General features: G+C 40.5%; 1 protein-coding gene across 1 annotated transcript in view; it reads right to left on the bottom strand.

The window, feature by feature from the left end:
• DISC1 (DISC1 scaffold protein) overlaps positions 1–20,181 on the bottom strand; it is a 159,042-nt gene that overhangs the window by 113,337 nt on the left and 25,524 nt on the right. The window contains exons 4-7 of the mRNA XM_056853327.1: positions 15,851–15,998; positions 12,369–12,498; positions 10,476–10,711; positions 6,747–6,801 (exon numbers count right to left, since the gene is read on the bottom strand). Coding sequence (XP_056709305.1) covers positions 6,747–6,801; positions 10,476–10,711; positions 12,369–12,498; positions 15,851–15,998 — 569 coding nt within the window. The remainder of the gene's footprint in view (positions 1–6,746; positions 6,802–10,475; positions 10,712–12,368; positions 12,499–15,850; positions 15,999–20,181) is intronic.

Below are 20,181 nucleotides of genomic sequence, written 5' to 3'. Positions count from 1 at the left end.
TAGTGACCTTTATTGACTCTCCTTCCCATTTATGTGCATATATATGTTTTGTTGCATTACTTTTATTATTTCATATATATGCATTTTACATTTTTATTTTAATGTTTTGACAGTTTTCTGACCTTATGACCATAGAACTGGGTGGAAAGACAGCATAAAAATATTTTTAAATAAATAAATTTACAACAAACCTTAGAATCAGAATTCAAGTGATATAGGCATCTGATTTGCAAAAGAGAATTTTTATTATAATAATATTAAAACTAAGGATGATGGCAAAAGCCAAGGGAAGGATATATGACTGTTTGATTCATTTTATGTACCCATTGGTGAATCAGATTAGCATTGGTTGGTTGGGGTTCACAAATGGGTCATGCCCCAACCTTGGGGGGAATTGCACAATCCCTACCACTACCAATTATTTTGGTGGGAAGATTTCCTTTAAGAAGTTTTGCTTTGAGAGAAGGACAGAGAGAGAGAGATACAGGAACCTTGTCCTTTGCATCAGGTCATTGTGGAGAAGAGGCCAGACAGATACATATGGTACCTGCATTGCTACTCCATATCAGATGACGCCCAGGGTATGTACCAACATTCATGATAGGGTGTTTAAGTGTGATGCTGCATCAGACTGGCAATTAATCTTTCAGTCCAAATTCTTCCTATGATTTAAACAGTTTAAAAGGGATCATGTCATGTCTGGTCAGTATCCCCTTCCACAATCTCAGTATAGCTTTTACCTCAATCTGGCTTTAAACCATGCCAACGGCTTTGCTAGCTGGATGTTTCTCCCAAACACTGTTTACGCATTGATGGAGCCACAGTTCCAGAGGACCTAATGCATTATATTCTATTCTGTCCTCTTTATACAGAGCCCAGAACTAAATTTCGTACAGAACTTCTAAATGACCTAAATCTCTTTTCAGATTCTGAGAAGCTGCTCTTTCTCCTCTCAGACGCCGATCCAATTGTCTCCAATAAAGTGTCACTCTTTGTCTTAGCGGCCAGGAAAAGTTGGGCTAAAGCTGTATTTAATCAGGGCATTTAATGAATTTAATTAATACTGTATTTTGGTCAGATTATTTTAATGTTATTATTTGTGACTAGATTTTATATGAGAGATTATAATGGCCTTCAGCCATAACCAATAAACATTATCATATCTTATATATATATATATGGTAAATTCATAGAACAGGTATGATGTTGCACATTGGGAAGCCCATGGCAAAAGTTTGAAGACTAACAGCCCATTCCTGAGAATGGGGCCGAAAGTTGTTAGGAGGCAGCGTGACCTCGCCGCCTGTGTAAATGCGTGTAATCACGCGTTTACATGCATTCACGCCGGCGGCGCAGCCTCTCCATTGCACCGGCAATGGCGTGGAGAGGCCACGCCAGTGCAGGGGGGCGTTCTGGGGGCTGGGCGGGGGGAGGAGCCGCTGGTTTGGCGGCTCCCTATCCCCTTTTGGCCACTTGCGCAGGCGGCCGGAACAGTGTTGCTGTGCCTGCTATTTAGCAGGCGCAGCCTCGCTGTTTTCAGTGGGGCAAAAAGCCCCAGTTAAACAAAAAAAAAGCCGCGAAATGGCTTTTTTTGTTTAATGGCGTCGGGGAAACAGCTTAGGAAGAGGTGCTGCTGAGCCTCTTCCCCGCCGTCCCCGTACGTGTCAGCTCAGGAATGGGCTGTAATACATGATTTCCAATGAAAGATTTATAGAATTAAAAAAGAATGAAATATGAGAACACAAAAATCTTGGGGACAAGAAATGTGTGTACGCACAGAACACAGAATAGCTATAATCTAGGAAAGAAAATAGATATAAAATAAGACAGAAATCTAAGGAAAATACATTTTATATTAAACAAGACTAGCATTGTTCTGAGTTCTTGAAGTAATTTGAACACGGTAACCATTTTCAAAAGCATATGGGCATCTACAGAGTTCTGAATTTAGATGCTGTTTTCTACTGTGACTGTCAACAATTGTAAGAGATTGCCTGAGTATTCATGTATCTTCAAGAATTGGACAAGTAATTGACGGTTAAAATTAGATTGGAATTAACAATCCTGTGCCTTTGGGTTATGTAAAAATACAAGCACATCTCTGAAGGCCCAAACCAAAATGAAATTTCAGGTGAAAGTTTCAGGTTTGTTATTCCTTTAGTCAACACATCTATCCTTCAAGCTGTCAATGCTGAACACATCACCAGTTCCTTTTATCACCTTATTAAATTGTGAAGCTATGTTACTGAATTATTTCAGTCCATGGACAGTTTACTCTATTTTCTGTTCCCTCACCCCATCTCAATACTCCCAATAACTGTATTAGGATCCTGCCAGGACCAAAATTGTGCTTGAGAAAGCTGAAGATAAAGGACTTATTTTTCCTTTTCCAGAAAATGAGATTAATTAAAAAAATATCTGGCCATTTGAAACATATTTTTAAGACAGAAATACTATCAAACCCTTTGATAACGCAAGTACTAAGTGGACAGATTACCGTTTTAAACTTGATTCTACATTTATAGGGTCACATTGGGGGATTTTTAATCCACCATCTCAGGACATATGAGCATTTGAAGCTTCCACACACTAGCTCAGAATACCTAACCCAGCACTATCTACTCTAACAACTGTGAACTACAATTTCCTATGGTAGAGATTTTTGCTGTATCTAAACTCACAATTCCAGAGGTGCAAAATTAGCAAGATCAGAAGGTCTATATATTTTTTGTGGCTTGCAAAGAATTTTGCATTGTTTTCACAGATTCTGTAAATCAAAAGGTGAATCCTTGAGAGTACTGAGAAGACTTTACTCCCACTATGTTCTATTAATGGAACACTCTCCAGAAGTAGGAGAACACACTCAAAAAGTGGTTGTATAGACTGACCCCAAAATTACCCTCTTTTTCTTCTTATAAAACATGCAATAGGGCCCTACTTATGTAGTACAGTAGATAATAAACTCTGAGCTTGGAGAATTCTCATCTACATCTCAGCAGTGAAATCATGGGCTACCTGCTAGCTCTCAGTTTTACCCTCATCTGTACAGTGGCATAAGAATACAAGTCTGCATCACAGGGTTGTGGTGACAAACATTATAAAGAACTTGCCCATTTTAAGACTTTGCATGTTTTCACATACAATCCAGCTGATGCCAACTGAGCTCAAGTAATCAAAAGATTATAGAATCTAATGGAATATTTATACTATCTTATAATGCCATGATGGAATTTTAAGGCGTTAAAGAGACAGAGAATACTTCATATTAATAACAAATATTTTTTTACAGTTATGTACCAGTTATTGCAATTCGAACTATCTTTGCCCACATCACCAGCTGCTTTTAAAACAGCCAATCAGGGCACAGCAGCAGTGTTGAGCCAGACTAATATCTTCTTTGACTGTGAAGTTAATCTACAGAGGCAGAAACAGAGGATGGCATAGTGTGGGCTAGAAACCCACTCTTTCAAAACGTCGTGCCATCTTTAGTATTTGGTGTAATAATCACTGGGGGGGGGTGAATCACAGGACATGGAAGCTCTTCTGAGCAGTGATGCCAAAGGTGGAACCTCTGTCAGCACTGCACATCCCAGTGAGATACAGAAGCTTCACCCCTTTGTATCAGACTAGGCATAGCTTTGTTCTTAAGGGAATGGAATGTCTGAGTATGGCTGCTCTTTTTATTGGCAGATAATGAATGGCATTTACCATTTTCACTCAAAATGACACAACGCAACTACTTCAGATTTTCTATGCTCACGTAATAGGTGGCAAGGGGTGATCTGCTGCTAATTTTGCTTGGTGGGGAGGAAGAGGGGCTTCAATGCTATTGCTGCTGCATGATGAGAGGAGATGTACAAAACTAACATGAATGATTTCTTTAAAAATTATGTTTTTCAGATGAAGGGATCTAAAGAGGTAGGTTTAAGAAAGAGAGGGTGTAGTCTTGCTTCTCTTTGCATACTATTAAACTGTTAACTACTTTTTCTGCCCAGGATTAACACTACAACTAGATTAGCATTTAATTAGCACTTAAATGCTACAAATGCATACTGAAGGAGCTTTACAGCTGCCAGATATCACTGTATCTAACTGTGAAGTCCTGGCCCTGCAGATAACAAAATTAGCATGGCAACCAGGCAAGAAGGCCAGAGATGGTTCTGATACACAGGGGGACAAGTATAATTTCCCCCCTTTTCAACAACCCCATCACCACCTCCAAAAGAAAATCAGATTCTTACAGACTGTGCATATACACAGGGACTACAGCAATGGCCACTTTGGGAGATTGCATCAGTAGAGCTAGATGGGAAAGAGACAGCCTCTGGCATTCCCCATTCTTCCTCCTCTCTCTCCTCCCCATGGCTTCTCTGGAATCAGATAGGAAAGGGAAGGGTAATTGTTTGAGGGGATGTGAAAGGATGGGTGGGGGGAAAAGGGGGGGTACAGTGAAATGAATGAAGTAATCTGTGCGAGAGAGTGGGCGGGTAGGTGGGAAATGGCAGCCATTTTCAATCACCCTATCCCCATGGCAGCCATTTCCTTCCCCTGCTGCTGAGGGTCTCTTGTTGTTTTTTTAGAAAACTGGCAATTGAATATCGATATCCATATACTGTTAAAACAATATGTGTAACGGGTCCTCTAATTTTCAAGCTTTCCTTTCTTTTAAGTAACTCTCTATCCCTGTCCACTGTGGAGATATAAAAGGAAATGCATATCTCTGCTATGGAAGGGGCTAAAGGTGCAAGAGTCCAGTCGCACCTTAAAGACTAACACAATTTCTGGCAGGGTATGAGTTTTCATGAGTCACAGCTCACTTCAGATACAGCTAAAATGTGAGTCCATCTGTCCAGAGAAGAGTGAATTCTGACACGCAATAAAATGTAAATGTCAATAGCTGGTAAATGACATGTTAATGTCAATAGCAGGCGTGATTGGATTAGGTGTGATATGCAGAGGTGTAGTAGGTGTGGAGAAATCAGCACTGGTAATGAGCCAGGAATCGTAGATCTCTATTCAATCCAGGAGAATGCATTGTCTTTAGCTTCATTATTAGTTGTAATTCAGCTGTCTCTCTTTCTAATCTCCCTTTGAAATAGAACTGCTACTCTTAAAGCTCATACCCTGCCAGAAATTTTGTTAGTGTTTAAGGTGCTACTGGACTCTTGCTCTTTTCTACTGCTACAGACAGACTAACAAGGCTACCCATTAAGCTTCTCTTAAGTTAGCAACTTAATGTTCTGGAAGGTTAAAATGTTCCCCCACTGGTTTTTGAATGTTGTGGTTTCTGATGTCAGACTTTTATCCATTAATCTTTGTTGCAGGGACTGGCCTGTTTGTCCATTGTAGAGGGTGGAAGGGCACTGCTGGCATGAGATGGCATAACTCACATTAGAAAATGAGCAGGAGTATGAACCTGAGATAGTATGGCTGACATTACTGGGCCCAGTGACAGTGTTGCTAGGATCTATATGAGAGCAAAGTTGGCACCTTGGTTTGTTACAGTACCAGAGTCCATGCTACTGTTAAGTAGTTTATCATTACAGGTGAGGTTGTTTTAGGTTAGCAGGCTGTCTGTAAGCAAAAAAGGGTCCCCTCCCCTGTGCCTTAGCGAGGGAAGTGTCACAACCCAGCATTGGTCATAGGTTGTTAATAATATGTTGGACTGGCTTGAGTTGTGAGCTGTATGTGACCACCAGAGGTGTTCTATTGTCATTTTCTTTGGGCTTGTCTTGTAGGAAGCTGTGCCTGGGTATCATTCTGGTCTTTCCAATCATCTTTCTTACCATATCAGCAGGATACTGTAGTTGCAAAAATGCTTGCTGTAGGTCCTTCAAGTGAGTATCTCTGTCTGAGGGGTTGGAGCAGATTTGACTATAGCATAGGGCTTGGCTATAGATAATTGACTGTTTGATATGGTTGGGGTGGTAGCTGGAGGCATGTAGATATGTTTGCTGATCGGTCATATTTTTATTGCTATAAAATTCAACTGCTGTTTTTTTAAAAAAAAATTGAAAAAGCACTAGTAGCTTGAGGAAGAGGGAGATGGCTGTTGGTGTAGGATTGGGGCTGGGAAAATGTTGGGGGACCTGCTGTGTGGAAACCCTGTTGCTGCTATACTGCAGCAGCAGCTGCAGCAGCACCAGGGAAACCACACAAGCCTGTCCCCATCTGGAAACCACCTTGCTGTAAGGATAAAATGGAGGCGGAGACAACAATGTTGTAAGCCTCTTTGGGTCCCTATTGAGGAAAAAAGCAGGGTACAAATATCTTAACGAATACCTCCTAACACCACTACACCTTTGTGCTATATACGAGTCATAGCAACAGGGCTTCCTACTGTATTTACTAGCCAATGAGACAGAGAAGTCCAGCTGAGTTTACCTTGGTCATGATGACACTAATTATTGCTCCAGTCATGGACAGAATTGAGCAACAAACCACCAGTTTGGGAACATTTCATTTCATAAAGTGGAGGGTTTTATTCCAACTGGAGGCCTATAATTAAGCTCTTTTTCTTAGCATAGAACCAAAAGGGGGGAAACATTTAATACATTACACCACATTTTTTTAATTATGTACCGGTACTTTTTCTATCAACTTTCCCCATAATCACAGAATATTACATTAAACAAAGTTCTTAGAAGGTCATTCACAGACTTTTTATTTACAGTAAAGTGATTCATTGCCTCATTAGTGCTTTAAATTTACAGGGGAAAATGTTATTACAGTTGAGGTGCACTTACTTTGGAAGCAGTATCTTTAATGGATATATTGAGGGACCGCTCTTTTTCTTGAAGCCTATAAATTAAAATTAATATTAATTTAAAAGTTGGCATGATCAGAAAATCATGGCCTGATAAACAATACAAGGACTATAGCAAATACCCACAGTTAGGTTAAAACTCATGTATTCATTGTTAACATCAGAAACCTCATTCATCTGTTAGTATTTAGGGCACAATACAAAGTATACCTTAAGCATCATACCTTAACGACAGCCTTTTCCTACATGAACCTACCCATTCACTCCCATCATCTTCAGAGGCCCTGCTTTGGTTGCCCCTGCTATCTGAGGCTAGATGGGTGCCATCCTCCAGGTGGTAGCTAGAGATCTCCCACTATTACAACTAATCTCCAGGTGACAGAGATCAGTTCACCTTGAGAAAATGGCTGCTTTGGAAAGTGGACTGTATGGCATTATATCCAATTAAAGTCCCTCCCCTCCCCAAACCCCATCCTCCTCGGGGGGGGGGCAGAAAGGGAGGGCTGCATTTTGCTTATTCAGAGATTCCAAAGTAACACTGAACACAGATTCTGTGAAAGACCTTTGAGGTCTCTCCAGAAATGGCATATTGAAAGTGATGACCTTCAATATAGACCTAATCCAAGTCTTTTGAAAGACGACAGGCACAACACTCCAGAGGATACACTATCTGCTGAAGCTTACCTCAATGGAAAATATACAGCAAAATTCTATTAAAAGTTTGAAATGGAGTGATTTCCTTGCCCTTCAGCGAAGTCTGCACAATATGAATCAATCAGGAAATCAATAATTCCCTGGCACTCTTAGTTTGCTATCCATGAATCTCTCAGTGTGCTATTTTGCTTGTGCTATAGCAAGCATATGGGCTACTGTTGCTTAATTATTGGGTTATGGGCAGATGTTTTCACTCTACCAATCCTTTAATCTTTTTTAAAAGTGACCCTTTAATCTAAATGGCTAATCATCGCCATCCTCTTCATCATCATAGTGGCGGTGTAGTGGTTAGAGTATTAGGCTAGGAACTGGGAGATGCAGGTTTAAACTCCCAGTCTGCTATGGAAGCTTGCTGGGTGAACTTGGGCCACGCACACACTTTCAGCCTCCCCTACCCTCACAGGGTTGTAAGTTTGCATTGGGGAGAGAGGTGGGGTATAAATGAATAAATAAATTTAACAGTAATACAAATGCCAAATTCCTGCCATAATTTCCTGCAAAGGATTATGGCATTTATAGTTTGTTCTGCCTCCCAGTTCAGCTCAGAGGTCCAGGGGAAATATAAATACCATAACTGCTGCCATGAAATTATGGTGAGGAGTCTGGAATTTGCACTGGTTCTTAAGCACAGACCTCACCACATAGCCCTCTCTTTTGTTTATAAATCCTCCCAACCCTTCACAAAGGTAAAGTTTTGTTTCTTAGGGGAAAAAGGACAAAATGACAAGTTTATTTAACTGGTAAGAGTGACTGTGTCTTCTCCAAGCTTTTTCAGAGCTTAATGTCACAAAAGCCCTGACCTGGATGGCCCAGGCTAGCCTGATCTCGTCAGATCTCAGAAGCTAAGCAGGGTCAGCCCTGATTAGTATTTGGATGGGAGACCACCAAGGAATACCAGGGTTACTGTGCAGAGGAAGGCACTGACAAACCACCTCTGTTAGTCTCTTGCCATGAAAACCACAAAAAGGGGTCGCCATAAGTCGGCTGCGACTTGACGGCACTTTAAACACACACACAATGTCACAAAGAAACTGAGAGCTGGGACAAAGGGTATGCACATTTACAACTCAATATTATTGAGAGTTCAGACTTGTAAACACAGAACAGACTAATAACTTTTTTCTGGTTTTGAGAGGAACAGCACCCAAAACATTCCTATCTATCAAGCCCCTAAAGCCCCTACTAGACTCCCCTGCTAACAAGGATATCTCCTAACCCCTGTTCTCCAGAAACCCGTTTGTCAGCCATTAAACTATTTTTCTCCTCATTCCAGTCTTCCATGACAAACTCTCCCTTTTCTGATATATTTAGTTATTTTATTGTGCCAGACTTTCTCTACGACTTGCATAGGTTACAAAGATGACATCAAAGTGTCACAACAAGATGAACAAAACACATAGAAAAATGAACACCCCCCAATATAACATATAACATTAATCCCAAAGCAAATGTGCATATAAATAAAGAGACCATGAACTAACTGCTAACTGATTAAAATATAATCATTATTGTTAAGTCAGCATGGGGAGGACACACGAGGTCGAGACGGAGTTCCAACACAACGCTTTATTGTAGTACAGAACAGAACTGAGAACTGTGTAAAACGGCCCCACTTATATTCCCCCCTGGCCGCTTGCGGCCACTCCCCCCCTGATCCGTGATAGGGGGGAACAACCCCCGGGTCGCCAATGACGCGACCCGGCTTAGGGCCAATGGGGCGTGCTGGCTTGGGCCAATGGCGCGAGCAGGGTTTAGGAGCCTTCGTCTGGGACTCAAGCTCCTAGGTTTCCCGCTGCTTACCCTCCTAACTATTTACATACACAACAATTATCATCAAGGAGGGGCACCTTTAAATTAGAAATCAACCAAGTCATGCAGGTGACAATTGCCAGACCTTGTATCAGTAGGTAAAAAGGTAGGTAAAGGTAGTCCCCTGTGCAAGCATCAGATCATTACTGAGCCATAGGTGGATGTCACATCACGACGTTTACTAGGCAAACTATGTTTACAAGGTTGTTTGCCACTGACTTCCCCAGTCATCTGCTCTTTACTCCCAGCAAGCTGAGTACTCATTTTACCAACCTCGGAAAAATGGTTGGTAAAATGTCCCAAAAGGACTCAGTGTGGCTAATGGAAAAATGTTCCTCTGGAGCAGAAACTTTGTTATCAATGGAACAGTCACAGGATACAACTCAATCTATTCAAGGGTCCACTTTTTGTAGGAAATCACTGTTATCTTTGATATATGTTGGAAGGTTTTTACATCAAATTCTGGGGGTTACCGCACTTGTATTCCCAGCGATGTATTAAGAGTTTGAAAACATTATAAAAAATACTGTTCGCACTTTCTATGTATTCCCAGCGATGTATTAAGAGTTTGAAAACGTTATAAAAAATACTGTTCGCACTTTGTTTGGCCCCTTTAGCTGTGAAGATGTCTTCCAACCATTTATAAGCCATGGTATCCAAAAACCCTTTTAAAGCGATGTTTTTTATAACGTTTTCAAACTCTTAATTCATTGCTGGGAATACAAAGTGCGGTAACCCCCTCTGTAGGGCTAAGTCAGCAGCTGTATTACTACCAACTACAATGGAACATCTAAGCTGTTTTTTATATGGGCCTTCTGAGAAAAAAGGGTTTTACAGAAGTGATTTTTACCACCTTCCCTTTCCTTCAATCTACATCTAGGCAAACGCCCTATACAGGATAAGGAGGGGGATTTGCATTGAGGAAGTGGTACAGAGGGGAAAGAGTGTGATCCTGCTTTACTCAGCGTCATAGCCTCAATCCAAATTGTGCTTCTCTCAGCTGCCTTTAAAACACTGTAGGAGATCCAGTCATGGACCTCACACCACCTTGTCTAGTTTGACCCTAAGGCTAACAATCAGATTTTTTTCTTGCGTAAATATGTGTGCCCTATATGAACATAAAGAAAAACAAATCAGGGTTTTCAAACTAAAAAAGGGCTTTCACGTATCATCCAGTAAGAAATACCTTGTTATGGATTCTGGGAAATCCAAACTGCATGGAATTTGATGTGATGCTTCCAAAGTATCAGCCAAGGCTTTGCTTATTGCCTGTAGTTCTCCATGCGATAACCAGCTAAGCAAGGCAGATAATTCACTGTCCTGCAACTGAATGATAGGATCTTGATTTTCAATTTCTCGCCTTAACTGTTGATCTTTAGCTTCCAAAACAGCCAGCCTTGCTCTCAACAGTTCAATTTCTTTCTGTACAAAATGGGGATAATTTACTGGGCATTATTCTTAATGAAAAACAAGTGTACAGTGAATGATACTTAATGAATCAAAAAGAAACTCAGATCCCTTTCATACACACACCCTAAGCCATGTGAAAGATGCTTTTTTGTAATGTATTTGTGAATATCATAACCACATGGACTGAGCCAACTGCATAGTCTTCTCACCCATGAAAACCCACCCACGTGGTATCTCAGCCTTGTGGAATAGCATCACAAGGAAGCAGCTTCCACATGGCTTAGTATGTTTGTGAAGTAGCATCCTATCCTATTGAATTGCTAAAATACATTGCAACGGAGTTGCATAGCTCCCCCTTTGGAACCAGAACTTAAATTGGTTATGCCTAACTTAAGTCCCACTAATTTCAGGGGTCTTAAGCATAACTGAAGTTAATTGGGTTTTGGACTGATATGTTCAAATAAATACATGCTAACAATAGGAATCAAAGCAGAACTAATCATTCACTGCATGGAAACATTCTGAAAATCCACCAAGCTGTAAAAGCTAATTTAGCTTTGCAGGTGTACTCATTAGTTTAAGAACACTTCTCTTTCTGTACTGAAAGGGTCAGTCCAAAATTTTCAATTTATACCAATGTTGCTTGGAAGATATCTTATTCATAGCACAGTTCCTCCTGCTTTAAGTTGCAGCAGCAGGAGCAGATAATGTTTCAACTCAGACATCTGTCAAGGAGATAACAAAGGTCATCAGGACAACATCAGGTCCGTTACCCTGAGCCTCAAATCAGGCTTAGAGCACACTCTCTGTACTACCAATTTGGGAATGCTGGCAGAAAATCAATAGTATTCAGTTAAAAAGAATCCACCTCCAAACTGAAATGAACTAGTAAACCATTAGTTAGAATAAAAAACTTGAAAAGAGAAAGAACAGCCACAAAGAAAGGAACCTGGAATTGGTACTTTTCACATCAAATGGTAAATTATCTGACAATCTATTTGCAGTACAGAGCAAACAACAACGCATCAGAAAACAACAATCTAATTTGGAGAAATTATTTTTTACCCATGGGCCTAGCATATTTTAGAATTTGCTTCTTCAATATGAGTAAGAAAATCTTTATAATTGAACTTATTTTTCTACACCCAGTACACCACATTCAAAGTACCGGTAAACATTGGCCATTTATGAAACTTGCTGTTCTACCAAAAGGATGGGAAAAGCCTGAAAAAGTAAAGATGATAATGCTGAAAGTACTGACTTTTTAATAACAGTAACTGCACACCAAACCTTTTAATTCCATGAACTAAAACTGGGAGATCAGATTCTGGTAATGAAATTAACAAAAAAAGACTATAAGGTAGGGTTGCCAGTCTCCAGGTGGTGGCTGGAGATCTCCTGGGATTACAACTGATCTCCAGGTGAGATAAATCAGTTCACCTGGAGAAAATGGCCACTTTGGAAGGTGGACTCTATGGCATTATTCCCCACTGAACTCCCTTCCCTCCCCAAACCCCGCAATCCTCAGGCTCCAACCCAAAAAATCTCCAGGTATATCCCAACCCAGAGCTAGCAACCCTGCTGTAATGTAATAAACTACTTGTTTATTTTTTTCCATGAATGCCTCCTACACTGGGCCCTACCCAGTGGTGAACTGCTTGCCTTTTACCTGTATCCACTGTTTTTCTTTAAGCAGCTGGTCTCGTTTATTGAATGAAACCTGTATTTTCTCTTGACTAGTTGGACTGAAAACCTTCTGTTCACTTTTCTGTGAGAAAACTGTTTCTTCTCTGTTAAACCTTTGAAAATGATAAAACATTAATAGCATTGGGTTCGGTTCAGATATCAGCAACTGCAGTGGAACTCATGGAAGGTATCTTAGCTGCTTCCCTCAGCCCTCTTTATCTCCTGAAAAGTACAAGGAACTGGGGGTATTCTAGTGGAAGCCTGAGTATCTCCCTTAAAATTCACAGACATTTCTTTTTAAATTCTGCATTTAATGGCCAAGAGGATAGTTCCTACCTCTTTTCACACTACGTTGTTTTTAATATCTGTTGTAATGTCATGAGACCAGTACCCTCATGTATAGATACTGTGTATGTAATGTATGGTATGGGAGTGAAAGCTGGACAATGAAGAAAGCTGACAGGAAGAAAGTAGACTCCTTAGAAATGTGGTGTTGGAAGAGAGTGTTATGGATACCGTGGACTGCCCAAAAAACCAAATCAGTGGGTTAGAGATCAAATCAAGCCTGAACTGACCCTAGAAGCTAAAATGACTAAACTGAGGCTATCGTAGTTTGGTCACATCATGAGAAGACAAGAGTCACTGGAAAAGACAGTCATGCTAGGAAAAGTTGAGGGCAGCAGGAAAAGAGGAAGACCCAACAAGAGATGGATTGACTCTATAAAGGAAGCCACAGCCCTCCATTTGCAAGACCTAACCAAGGCTGTCAAACATAGGACATTTTGGAGGACATTGATTCATAGGATTGCCATGAGTCGGAAGCGACTTGATGGCACTTAACACACACATGTAATGTATAGGTACCGTGTATGTGTGTGTGCACATGTAAAATCCCACAATCAGCCATATGCAGCCTTTTCCCAAGCACCAACATTTTAATGTGTGCTGTGAGTATGAATCATTACGTCACCACTAGCCAAGGAGCATTCCTCTAATCACACTGTTTAGTTTAAAAAATGTAAGCCGTTTTTCAAACAGTGGGCTAATCTGGCTGATTGGTACAGTACTGTGCTCTACTTCCTAATGCCACCATACCACACACATGCCACCCCTTATTCCTAGGGCTGCCAACCTCCAGGTGGGGGGTGGAGATTCCCCCAAATTACAACTGATCTCCAGACGACGTGTATAGCTTGTTTATTATTTATTTGTTTAAAACATTTATTCCACTTCTCCTGGAGAAAATGGCTGCTTTAGAAGGTGAACTGTATGGCACTATACCAAATCTCCTCCTCTCCCTAAGGCCCACCCTTCCAGTCTTCACCCTCAAATCTCCAGACATTTCTGAACTGGAGTTGGCAACCCTACTTCGTGACAGAAAATATTTCACAAGGAAATTAGATTTCAAGGTATATATGTTGTTATTTGTTTATTGAAGAGATTTCTAGGCTGCATTTTCAGAGTGCTACTCAATGTGGCTTACAATTAAAGCCATGTTACAGTACTGAAAACAAGCCATTAAAACAAACCAGTACCCTTGTATAACTACTATTTATTTATAGAAACTATGTGGAAGAGTTCCCAAAACACAATCAAGCAAATTCTCTCATATTACTTTGGCAATTGGGCTATTTATTTATTTAGGCTTGTTTGGCATTAGGGTTTTTTGATTGTTTGTTTTTTGAAAATAGATTTCAGTGAGTTGTACCAGGCTGAACACATTTTTATGCACAAAACATTCCAGAGTATTTTATAAAAATGTATTCTTCACTGCTAAGTGTTCTTTTGTTTCTCCTAAAAGACAATTAGGAGAAATTAGTTCTAACTTCTAGTTATTGTTTAAAATAACTTCTCTTTCAAGGCTATGAATTTTGAAATCACTTAAGAAGGCCACAAGGCCTTCATTCGTGCAGAAGTATTCTGACCAAGATTTCCTGAAGGGACATGCCTGAACTGTTGGGAACATATGAAATATGGAATAGACTTGTTCTGATGAACCACAAACAGGAGGAGTTTACAAAATAGACCTTCCCCCTCCTCCTTCTGAAGTTCCCTCTAAAAGCTATTCCGGAGGGCTGGGAGACCATCAGGAGCAGAGTGAGATGCAGTATGGGCATCCATTTAAAGGATCTATGTGGGGATGGACAAAATCAAAAGCTTCTGCTGTTGGCTATTTCCCTGAAGCTATTTCCTTTGCCAAACAAGCGTGGAAGGCAGGTCCAACTATTCAAAGCAGAAGAAGAGTGTGACAGGCACAGCCAAGGGCTTTAAGAGGGGAGTGGACATATTCATGGAGGAGAGGGGTATTCATGGCTATTAGTTAGAATGGATACTAGTCATGCTGCATACCTATTCTCTCTAGTATCAGAGGAGCATGCCTATTATTTTGGGTGCGGTGGATCACAGGCAGGATGGTGCTGCTGCAGTCGTCTTGTTCGTGGCTTCCTAGAGGCACCTGGTTGGCCACTGTGTGAACAGACTGCTGGACTTGATGGGCCTTGGTCTGATCCAGCAGGGCTTTTCTTATGTTCTTATGTCTATGTTGTGTTTTGCCATGTGTGTGTTTTATTTCTATGATTTAATGTGGAGTCACACAGAAAAAGAGAAAAACATCACAGTCCCCTTTTCCAGCACCTGCCAGTTCTCTTTGTACCCTGGTGGTCTGTAGGGAAAGGCAGAATCAACCAACCAGGGTTCTCCAAACACTTGGAGGGAAGGGGAGGAGCAGAAGGTTAAATAGCCATTTAATGGATGTTTGAGTAAGAAAGGTTTTAGAGGTTCTTATAATAAGGTTCTGTAAATAAACATTGGTTAGGCTTCTCTCCCAGGTGTGCTATGATGGAGAAGTGTGGAGTGGGTAGATAATCCTCAGTTAATCCTACAATCAATACATGCCCGCCAAAAATATTTTAGTGCCAACTTGTGCTATCCCAAACCATCACAAAGAGACAGAAATAATCATGGTTGCACAATAAACTAACTGTCCTCATGAGTGAGGATTTCTTCATTCCATGGAGTGAAGGAGAAGGAGAAGGCAGATCAAAAACAAAAAATTCTGGACCTCTGCAGAGGGCAAAATCAACATCCGTTTTATTAACAGAGCTCTGTGATTGTTATTTGGGGGGGACGACACAGCATATAATCATATTTATGAAAGTTTCTTTGATCTTAATTGTGCGCTGTATTATAGCCCATATTTACAAATGCTGTCAGTTTTTCTGGAAACATAAAAGATTATGCCAGTCAGATCCTGCAAACTTACCTAATACCCAGTATTAGTGGGTATTAGAGCACTGTGTATTTTATAATTCATACGGTATGGGGTAATTTTGAATGATGTATAAGTGCTCTTTTTGTATTTTTGTATTTTTTATGTTATTGTTTTCTTTGTTTTTATAATTTGTTTTGTTTTTTCTTATTATAAAAATAATAAAAATTTATTAAAAAAAAAACCTGCAAACTTACCGATGAACATCTCCACGTAAGGCCATCTGAACCTGTGTTCTGAATCTGTCCAAAAAGCTGCTAATTGAAGGATGTTGTGAAGGAAGCTGAAATTTTAGTGACCTTTTCTCACTCTCCAGCTCTTCAAGTTTTCTTCTAAATTTATCAGCTAGGAAAACAAGAGGAAAACTATTTTACCAAATGACAAAGAGCTATATTTAGTCTTGAAAGGAAGTTTGGTGTAGTGATCAACAAAGGGACATCTTAGAAAAAAGGGGGAAGTTTCCCTTCATATGATATTTTAATTGGTGATAATATTAAGAATACAGCTGGACAGCATGAAAGTAATCCTGGTTGATAAGCTATTTTATACTATGCTTGTGTGTGAAAAAGACAAACGCACACACGGATACATACATATACACCACCATCATCGCCATTGGAACCTTTCCTCTGAAAATCTTGCTTACCTTGGGAAAAACTACTACTAACCACAAAACCTGCATGATTTGTGCTATAGCATGAAGTCATTATTTCGTACCCATCAGTAGGAAAGTCAGAGTTTCACATATTCACTCATAATCATTTATCTCATTCTGAACCGAGCCATAGAATGTGGATCAACAGATCTGCAAAATGGAGCTAAAAACAGATGGAAAGAATTTCTATACAAACCTGAAAGAAGTCCTAAATTTGAAGTCCATCTCCACTGCTGCAGCTAGCGGGAGAAAAATAATCTTTTAAAAAATCACCATTGAAGGGTAAAGTCACTTCTGGGAAAATCTGGAAGTGATGTCAGTGATGTCATTCCTCTCTAGGAATAACTGGAAACTCTATGGTTTTACCACAGAATTTCCAGCAGTTGTGTTTTTTCTGGAAGTGAAGTCATGCTGTTGCTGACAGTGCCCCCCATCTCTCTCTCCCCCCCCCCCAGTCTCCTGCTGGCAACCCTAGACGAATTATGCATTTCTGGATTTCATTGGTGAATCATAAGAACATAAGAAAAGCCCTGCTGGATCAGACCAAGGACCATCAAGTCCAGCCGACTGTTCACACAGTGGCCAACCAGGTGCCTCCAGGAAGCCCCCAAATAAGACGACTGTAGCAGCACCATCCTGCCTGTTGTTCATTTGTTCAGGTATTTCTTCACATTGTTCCACCCAATTTAAGGTATACCTTCTATATGTTTTGGAAGTCAATTTTACAGCGAATTCATCATGTAAAAATAAGAATAGAAGAGTTACATCCCTTTCCTGAAGGAGGGGGCAGTTAGGAAATGGCTGGGAGTGGTGCAGCCGCGTTGCCTCCACAGAGGCTTCCTGGTGAGAAAAAAGAAAAATAACCACCCAGAAAATCAAAAAAGTGAGAAAAAAAATGCCCCATAGACTTCAGTGAGTAAACGCCAGCTATTTTGCTGGCATAGCCCCGCTAAAGGGTGGAGGGGTGTTCCCAGGGCGAAAGGGTTAGGAAGCTGCCTAAAGGCAGCTCCACCCCTGGGAACAACCCGGGAATGCCTCCCAGGACTCCAGCGAGGGGAGATACACCAGGAAAATGCCAAGTGGAGGCTGTGCTGGTGTCCAAGAGTCACGCTGCTGCCACAGTCCAAGGGAGCCAGCATAAGCCACCCTACGCTGGTGTCCATGCCAGTTTGCATGGCACAAGTGGTACGGACGCGAGCGTAGGGGTCATGCCTATGGCTGTAGAAACTCTAATGTAAAATTCAAAGGGTCTGCATAACTGAACTATTCTAGCTGCTTATGTATTCAACATGTGCTTACTGCTATACCTACGAGATCAGCCCTGACCTTCTTCAAACTACGCCATGGTAAATCTACTTCAAATACCCCACTATCTTTTAGGCACTTTATTTGACTTAATTAACATTGATGAAACTTTGAGAACTTGGATAGCAAGGAGTACTTGAAAAAATATTTTATTTTGTAAAGAAATGCCAGTATTCTTTTAGTAATTGCCCCGTTTAGTAAGTTAGCATCCTTTTTGTTCCTTTACAGAAGCTTTCATAGTGCCTTTTAATACATTCAATCAAAGATAAAACTACTTTCTTCTTCCTCTCAGATCAGCCAAAGATTGTCCAATTCCTTCATCATTTGCATCCCCTATCATTCCTTTTTCATTTTGACAATATGCTTAACAGCTCAACTCCACCACTATTCTCAGAACTACTGTTACATTCTTAGAGGTAAATCTGACCAGGTGCTTGGGGAAACGAAAAGACAGCTAAAGGTGGGGGGAATGAGTTTTGTGGACATTTTTGTCAGAACCAAACTATCACCCCTTTGGCATGGGGGGGGGGGGCACTGCAAAAGGTTAGAAGAAATTTCACACCGAATCAAAATAAGCAAGATATGGAAAGTACAAGAAGCATCTGAACAGCTTTTGGGCTTTTCCTGAAATGTAGCAGAGGCTGTCTGTACGTGATCAAAGCAGTGGGAGGGGAAGAGTAGGATACTGAACTTGCAGCTGTTGCCTCTATCAGCAAACCTAATGAAGGACTGCGAAACCCATTATGATGAAAGGGCTACTTGGGGGGGTTAAAGGGGGTCACAGTATGCTGAGTATCTGTTTGGTTGTGTGGTGAAGTAGTCGAGCAACCGTTTCCCTACACACTTAGCTGTCATTCTCAGCCATCCAACTTAACACCAAATATGAAGCTTTGTATAAACTGGCTCCTACTTCACATGTATAGGATAACTGCAAAAAGTTTCTTCAGTTCTCAGTAAATAATTTTTAGCCAACTATAAAACTGGCAACACTGTCACAATCGGTCCTCATACCAGAGGAAAATATAAGAAGCAAGGGTAAAATTAGTGAGAGGACCAAAAACAAAAACCCTGAAACAAAACAGCTGTCTACGATCTTATTTACTAACAAGCCCTATCTGAAATTAAAGACCACTGAAATTATGGTAATACTTCCAAGTAAGTCACTTTAGCAGAAAACAATGACTGACAGAACAGTTTTAAAGGGTATTTGGTGTTTAAAGTTGTGGTCCTAAAGGCACTTTCCCAATCAACATAACCCAAGATCCCCTAGATTTACAATGGAAACAAAAGTGAAGATAATATTTTAACGCAAATAAAACAATGAAACAATTTAGTCATATTAGTATGGAACATGTTAAACATTCTGAGGAAATTTTTTCAAGACTCACATTTTAAAAAGTTGAACTTGTTAATGAAAACAAAGCATTTCATGATTATACACCTAGTGGCCATTTCCATGCCATCCACCTCCTAATAATAACAAGTATGTGGAAAGTTTCCAAGGCTGTAGTCATAGGCTACACATTTCAAAACGAATATCCTTCCAAACAATAAACTTCTGTCAAGTTAGCTTTCCATCAAATCTGTCAATTTCAACTTATTGTTTGTGCTACAGGACAAGATGACACATTGCATAAAGGTCAAGTGGAAAAAATGTCCCTTCCACTACATCATCATCCTCACTTGGTAAATGTCACTCCATCCAACAGTTGCTGCTGCATTAAAAAAAAAAAAGTATGCAGAATGAGAAAACTATACAAGACCTTCGGTCTCATCCAAATACTTGTTTAGGACCAAATCAGCAATCCACTTCTTTATCATGTAATTGAAGAAGAATACAGAACCTTTATTGGCATTTACAGTAACAAAACAAACAGGTAAAACAGCTAGATATGGATCTAAAACGGAATGAATTCACAGTTCATCAGTAAATTTTATAAAAACAATTAAATGAGGGTTCCCCTCCTTCTTTCTCCCTCCTTTAGGACCTTTGCCAGGAACTCGGCTACTTGAGTAGTAACTTCGAAGCTTTTGTCATCCAATAAATGGCCTATGTTTCCAGTAGTCATTGCAGTAGTAAATTGAGGAAGAGAACTAATTAAGCTGCATCGAAGCTGTGTGAAAAGTGGACAGTACAAGAGAATATGTTGTATTGTGTCAGGTTCTTTGCATTGACACCTATCATGTAATTAAGCACACTAACTAAAAAAAAAAGGTAAAGGTTCCCTGTGCAAGCACCGGGTCATTCCTGACCCATGGGGTGACGTAACATCCCGACGTTTCCAAGGCAGACTTTGTTTACAGGGTGGTTTGCCAGTGCCTTCCCCAGTCATCTTCCCTTTGCCCCCAGCAAGCTGGGGACTCATTTCACCGACCTCGGAAGGATGGAAGGCTGAGTCAACCTTGAGCCGGCGACCTGAAACCAACTTCCGTGAGCAGAGCTTTCGACTGCAGTACTGCAACTTACCACTCTGCGTCACAGGGCTCCTTACACTAATTAAAGCTGCACATCATTAACTGTTGAACTACTGCATAACCTAGATGCAAACACATTTCATAGAAAGAGAA

This window comes from Euleptes europaea, chromosome 7 (assembly GCF_029931775.1).
Source record: "Euleptes europaea isolate rEulEur1 chromosome 7, rEulEur1.hap1, whole genome shotgun sequence".
In the NCBI taxonomy this organism is placed as follows: domain Eukaryota; kingdom Metazoa; phylum Chordata; class Lepidosauria; order Squamata; family Sphaerodactylidae; genus Euleptes; species Euleptes europaea.
Note: the sequence above shows the minus strand (reverse complement) of the source record. Positions and strands in the feature narration are given on the sequence as shown.